Source organism: Camellia sinensis, chromosome 13, assembly GCF_055761805.1.
Source record: "Camellia sinensis isolate YWXY chromosome 13, ASM5576180v1, whole genome shotgun sequence".
NCBI lineage: Eukaryota > Viridiplantae > Streptophyta > Magnoliopsida > Ericales > Theaceae > Camellia > Camellia sinensis.
Window position 1 is genome coordinate 89,609,073 of NC_138973.1, and position 7,612 is coordinate 89,616,684.

A 7,612-nucleotide genomic window follows, 5' to 3' on the forward strand; every position below is an offset into this window, starting at 1 on the left:
GTTAAAAACTTTTAATCAAGTTCCAAATTAGGCCAAAGGAAATTAGCAACACCACTTTTTATTTTGATCAAGCTTTCACAAGGACTTCAATCTAGGACTACACCTTCCATTATGAAAGAGCAATATTACATTATGAAAGAGCAATATTACAAATTCATAAATATTTGTTCAAAAATAATAATTAATGATTCAAATTTATTTTACTTATAAATCTTACACCTTGTTAATTTAATCTCTACCACACAAACTGACTCTGTGTACATTATGAGTCTTTTAAGTCTGGGTTCCTAGTCATATTGTTATGAAATATTATGGTACATACCTCTCAAAACGTGTGTACTATATGCATATTATAATTAAAGAAAAAAATGACATAATTTTATATTATTTTGAGTCATAACTAAAAAAAAATGTCATAACTAAACGTAATATGAGATATAATTAAATATCTTATGAGTCATAACTAAAATAACGCCATAACTATAAAAAAAAAATTTGATCATAACTATGTATTAGAATTTTCCTATATTAACGATTGTTTATTCCAAACATAAAACAAATATTTGTGATAAAATAAAATAAAAAATGAGAAATTACGTATACATATCTTGAAATTTACTTAAAATACGTATTGTCTTTAGTGGTTTGAAAAATTATAAATACTCTTTTGTCATAAATTTTTATTTAACAAAATTAATTAAAAAAAATAAAATTTCTAACTAATCTACTAATTTTTGACATTATTAAAAATTATTAATTGATTTGATGATTTATTAATAAAAGGGACCATCATATATATTATTAAAAGTAATATTTTTCCATAATTAGGTGGTATATTATAAGGGCTTACTTTTTTTTAAGAGAGCCACGTTATATATTTTCTTAATTACATATAAAATTCTACACAAACCTAATTAATTTAAATTATACTAACTTTACCTATTTTTTATGGACTCTATTTGACAAATATTTATTTTTCATATATTTTTCATGATAAATTGAGATAATCCACAAACTTAATACTAATTTTGTGTTTCACATTTTTCTTCTTAATTCTTTCAAGGATATTATGATTTTTTTAATGTTAAATTGTCTTTTTTTTTTTTTCCAATTTTTTTGTGAATTATTTTATACCTAATACCAACTCTATATTATGGATTTGTCGTTTAAATTTTATAATGATTCTATATATGAAATTATACTTCATTTTCTATATTATTTTATATAATCATAACTCACAAGAGGAAAAACTTTCATAAAAATGATACTCTCGAAGAACCTCTAAAGTTTGTATTTACTTGAGTTATTTTTTCAGTTGTTGAACAGTAAATTCTTTTGTGTTTTGACATCATATTATAAGTGATTAATCACTTCACACACTAATATGTATCTATCATTTTGATGTTTTCATTATTTTTTTCTTTTTGGGTTTAGATGTTATGTGATTCTTTCTTAGTTAATCGTTGTGAAATTTCTTTTATATAGTTGATATTTTAATTTAATTGAGAGTGTTTATTTTACAATCTTATAATTTAATATATATATATACATATATATCATATAAAATCATTATATGATAATCCAACTATAATATATTATATTTAATTTTTTAAATAAATTTTATATAATTCTTATTTCTACATATTTTTATTTTTCAAATAAATATAAAAGAAAATTAAATAGTTAAAATTATTTTTAATTTTACGTTACTATTTTTTAAAAATTTAATTATTATTTTTAATATCAAAATAAATATTTATTTTATTATTTTATAATTTAATATATATCATACAAAAATATTATATGATAATTATACTTCTATAATACGACATAACTAAAATTATCAAAATACACAAATAATTTAACCAAAATTAATATATATATATATATATATATATATAAGTATTCAAGTAATAATTTTATAAAATGATAACACTGATATTATCAAAATAAATAATTAAAATCATACTTTAATTTTAATTATTTAAAATTAAAATTATTATTTGATAACACACATTGTACCATCAAATATTTTTAAAAAAACAAAAGAATAGCACATGCATTACACTTGCCAACTGCTAATTTATTATGAAATTAAAAATTTCAAAAAATAAGATGTTATTTTAAAATCACAAAAAATAAATCGTATTTTAAACAACTATAGTGTAATTTATCCTTTTAAAAAAAAAAAAAAAAAAAAAAACTTGTTTTAATTTTGTAATCGAAAATCACACGGCCGAAGTAGCCTTTGAAATCCAACGGTCTGTGTAGGGAGAAGAACTAGGAAACCCCATGTGGTCTCGCCGTACCTAATCAAACCAGGGAGTCTAACATATTTTACTAGTGACTTGAGCTCGATGGGTCTTCTTCATTCCGGCAGTGAAGTCGAAGCGAAAGATCTATCGATCCATCATCATCATCACAAAAAAATGGTATAAAATTTCTTCAATTTGTCCGCAATTGTGATTCTATTTCGTTATCTGTTTTGTGAATTTTTGTTTTCATTTTGTGATTTTGATTTAGGCTCAGTCAGTGAAACCTATCTCGAGCCCCGTCCCAGACGCCTGGTACCCAACCCTAGCTGTTTTCATGCTCGCAATTGGGCTTGTTGTCACGGCTTCCTTCTTCATGTTAGTCATCTGATCCGAATTTTTGTTTTTTTTTAATTTAACAGAATTCAAACTTCATTGGAATTGCCAAAATTGAAATTGGTAAATCTCGATTTTGCTTATTCAGTTTATATTTGTTTTTTTATGGGTTTGGACGCTTTGAAGAATTGAAGAGCAAATGCAAACATGTGTACGATTTCTTTTGGTTTTGATTTAGTAGATGGGATTGGGAACAGTGCTTTTGTGGTCTAATTAGAGTAATTAGGGGTAATTATGTGGTTGATTGTTGAATCTGATGTCCGTGTTCTCGTTTTAATGGTTATTTGAGAAAGTCGTGTCGTGTGGGCTTGGTGAAATTCAGGAATGTAAATGAGGTTTCTGCAAAGTGAAATCGAGATTTTATATGGTTCCTGTTGACGAAAGCCGTTTCTTTCTTGGCATTAGGGCAGCACCAAATAGCTCCCTGTATATTTAAAAAAATATATTGGTCCATTTGTTATTGCTTTAAACTTTGGGCATTTATACATTTGTTTTGGGTAAGTAATCGTTTATACATTTTCAACCCCCCAAAAAGAACTTTGAAAGAATTAAAATATGGGATAGGGATCAATTTTGAACAATAAAAACAATAAGTAACTTTAGTGAGAAAGTTATGTGTGGGGAAAAAATTGGACCCACACTATTGGTGATGGAATCAACAAAGAGATGATGAACAAGCCTCGAATCTGAAACATAGAGCACCGTTAGTGCCCCGTCGGCCTACACTGGACGGCCACTCAGATGCTTAAGTTAGAACGACTTCAATAAGTATAATGATTAGTATGTATACAAGAGTGTGTGATTGTGTCTATTGCTTACCTCCACCTCTTGGAGAATGGGCTCTTTATATAGAGGTTGGATTGTACCCACCAACATAACAAACTTAAGTAGTTATGGGATAGTGCCTCCTTATTTGGAGGAAATGGATTTTTGTCCAGGTGTGAGCTGAGATGACCCATGATGCTCTTCACCAGAATAGCCTAAAACAATGACACGTGCCACGTAATTTTCATGTTGATTTTTGGTTCTCGTAACTGCACCCAGCTTCCACTTTCTTTCATCCAAGTGAGAGGAAAGTGGAAGCTTTCCATTGAAGAGGTATTTAGGTGCTTGGCTAGGTGCCCCCCGATTTCCAGATTTGATAGGATATGATATTGGAGTGCCAAGTAGCATGCCTAATTGAGTTAGGATTTTTGCATAACATGCCTAGTGAGTGTTAGGTTTTTGGAGAATGCTTATTGGGTGTTGGGGCTTATTTTGAAAGTGATAAGGAATGTCTAGCAAGTGCAACGATTTTTGCATAGAATACCTAGCTAAGTTAGTGCTTACATGAAGAGTACTTAGCAGAGCTGGGACTTACATATAGAATGCCTAGCCAAACTGAGCTTGCTTGAGTAATGCTTAGGCAGACTGGGGCTTATATGTAGAATGCCTAGCGAAGCTAGGACTGACATGAATACTGGATAGGCATAGTTGTGGGAACCAAAAATCAACATGCAAAATACGTGGAACCCACCATGGGCACATGTCATTATTTTAGGTCATTTTGGTGTTCATGGGTCATTTCCAACTTACACTTGGATAGAAGTCTATTTCTTCCAAATGAGGAGGCACTATTCCACAATAAAGAGAACTACCTAAGTTTGATATGTTGGTGGGTACAATTTAAGCTCTATATAAAGAGCCCACTCTCCAAGAGGTGGAGGTAAGCAATAGACACAATAATAATCATTATATTCATTGAAGTTGTTCTAACTTAGGCATTGGAGTGCCCGTTTGGCGTAGGCCGATGGGGCAATAACAGTGCTTTATTTTGTAGATTCAAGGCGTGTTCATCATCTTTGTTCCAATGCTTACATTTTTTTGTTGGGTTCAGAGTTCTCATGTTGTTCAATACCTGAATGAATACCCATTTTTATATTGTGTATGTCATAAGGGGACTTTGTGGTGCGGGTTTATGGAAGAGTCAGGGATGGCTTGTTCTCTTTCACATGCTTTAGAGTGGGGAATGGGTACACAAAGTGCAGTTCTAGCATGACTTGCGTGGTCAGAGGCCCTGTTGAGAGGTATTCCTGGATCTTTTTTGGATTGCAACAAATCCAAGAGGTTCAGTTGTAGATCATTGGACTTCATTCTCCAGATTTGGTGTTTGGGACCCTATATTCTGTAGAACTTTGTAGGTTTGGGGATGGAATTTAACAAGGCTTTTCTTGGTGTGCTTGAGGAGTTGTTGATCCTAGCAGCAGCGGATGATACTCTTATTTAGGTAGGGTCTACGAATGGTCTGTTTTTGGTTTCATCCTTTTATCAAAAGTAGATTGGAGAAGTGGAAGGGGATTTTCCTTGGAAAGATATTTGGCGTTCCAAGAATTCACCTAAAGTGACCTTTTTTTTGGAAAACACCCAAAAACTATCTTGACAACTGATAATTTGAGGAGCAAATTTTTGCTTGAGTAGTATTGCATGTGTAAGAGTGTAGAGTAAGTGTGAATCATGAGAAATTGCACTACAGTCTTTGGGGTGGAATTGATGATGCCATGTTCTCTGAGGGGATTGTCCTAAGAAGGTATCTTTGATAATCATAATTAATTGGAAGTTTTCTTGAATATGATGTCCCTGCTGGAAATCTGTGGCAATGAAGTATACAAGGGATATATGTAGATTACAGAAGGTGTACAAGTTGAGCAGATTCTACCACATCAGAGCTCTTTTCTTATGATAGGTTTTGGAGGAAAGGAAACTGTGAGGCTTTGTTTTATTTACCATACCAAATATAGCCTTGTCTTTATGAAAGTCCTGAGTTCTATGAGTATAAATTCTTCAAAATTTTGTCTGCCACCCACACAAATGGCATCATATATCTAGAGAGGAAGCTTTGCGTCTCAAGTCCTTCAATTTGTAATCAGGTTCATTTCATCAATTTGGGGTTCCCTGTTTCCAATTGTAAAAGAAATGATAGTAGGTGCTGAATTAGCTGCAACATGAACTCTAAACAGACTACTCTACTTCACCTTAATATACATTCATTTGGGTGATTGTCCTTTTTCTCCAAACTTGATAAGGAAGGTCTTTATGAACATATAGAGAAATTTATTTATCAAATACTGAATTAGCATTCTGTTTGCACATAGTTCTTAGTGCTCTGGGATGACTCGTGGAAGAGAGGGCTTTCTTTGTATTTGAATGGAACCATCATAACGTAACACTCCAGCTTTGAGTCACAAATTAATCCGAACTTAGGCTACAATTTTAGTTGCCACATTGTAGCTTGACCTGGTGTCTGCATGCTCGTTGTCAATTACCACGTGGCCCAACTGTTAGGGCCACTTGACTTCAGTAGATAAATATGTTAACTGAGAACGGAGACGAAAAAAATTATGTACCTTCTGCCCTTGATGCAGAATTTTCTTTCCGGCCACTAATATATTCTAAGGGGTCAAATTCATAGGCCCGTATGACTATGAACTACTACTTGGTATAAAGGGGGAATTTTAATAGAACAGAATGCACTGGATAATAAATGTGAAGTCGGTACTTCATATAGAACATATCATTTTCTAGTCCCAATAGGCATGAAAGGTGGTCTGAAGTGTATATTTTGGTTTTCATCAACATTTTCCACCATCCACTAGGGACGAAGTCATTGATGTTTAGAGGACATTTTAGTGTCATCCGTTTCTGAATGTAAGAAGGCTGCTCAAACGTTCTTTGGATTTTGTTAGGTTGTGGAATTCCCGTTCTTTTTTCTAGTTGTGTTTTTTTTTTTCTAATGATTGTGAATTTCTCTTGCAGCTATGAAGCAACCTCTTCGAGGAAAAATCGCTGCCTGGCAAAGGAGCTGACAACAGGAGCAGTTGCATCTGTCTTTCTGGTATGTTATTGGTTTTGGCCTCTTATGTTAATAACCTAATACTACTGTGGTTGGGAGAATTAAAACAACAAAGAAAAAAAAAAGGAAAAAAAAAGGAATTTGGGGTAAATATTTACAAAAAGGTGTGAACTTTTGTTAATTCAACTATGGATGAGAATTGCAAAAAAGAACAAAGAAAAAAAGAAGAAGAAAACCTCCTCTACCTACAACAGCTATCGCCACCACTGAGGACCAAGTCGACCACTGCGACTGCTCCACCATTGCGAGGCTTAGTTTGGTTTGGTAACCTAATTTATGTTTTGAAATATCTGTTTGTCGCTGATGCTAATTAATTATCTTCTTGGTGCAGGGTTTCGGATCCTTGTTCTTACTCATTGCTAGCGGTGTTTATGTTTGATTTCTGCGTATTGAACCAGATGAAATTCGGTCAACGTTTGAGTCGTTTGCATGAAGGATGATATTTTTGACAATATTAGTTAAAAGTGCTCGAGGCTTAAATTGAGGATAACCTTTGTTAGTTTCACATCACAAGCTTGTTTTTGTTGTAGCGGCTGATAATGACAATGAATTGTTGGATTTTTTTCACCGAATAACTTAATTTGAAACCCCGCTCTCTCTCTCTCTCTCTCTCTCTCTCTCTCTCTCTCTCTCTCTCTCTCTCTCTCTCTCTCTCTCTCTCTCTGAGAGAAAATTAATCTCCTTAACTTCTACCTAATATGCTCAAATCTAACCCGAGGTTTTACAACTGTAGATTCTGGAAAACGTTTGTACCTAAAAGCAATCTTGTGAGTTATCAAAAGAAAGAAAGAAAAAAAAGAAAAAAAGAAGCAATATTGTGGTTATTTTTTATTATTTTTTTTAGAACTGTTGTGGTTTCAAAATCTTAGAAGTATGTTTAGACATTGAGGAAGATAAATCTACCAAAGATTTGCAAAATTGATAAGCATGTAGGAGAAAGTATTTTATATAATAACGTAGTCGAATTATTTGCAGTATGGTAAAAAAGAAAGGGGAAACAATTCAACAGTGAAGTAGATAAAAATAAATTACACAAACATAGAAGGGTACAAGTTATTTGCACTCCATCACAAGC

General features: G+C 32.2%; 1 protein-coding gene across 1 annotated transcript; it reads left to right on the forward strand.

Moving 5' to 3' along the window:
- Positions 1-2,238: 2,238 nt before the first annotated feature.
- On the forward strand, positions 2,239-7,124 carry LOC114285091 (uncharacterized). The gene is made up of 4 exons (XM_028228085.2): positions 2,239-2,432; positions 2,524-2,630; positions 6,441-6,519; positions 6,869-7,124. Exons 1-4 carry the CDS (start codon positions 2,358-2,360, stop codon positions 6,914-6,916), a joined length of 309 nt encoding a protein of 102 aa, XP_028083886.1. The 5' UTR covers positions 2,239-2,357; the 3' UTR covers positions 6,917-7,124.
- Positions 7,125-7,612: the final 488 nt, after the last annotated feature.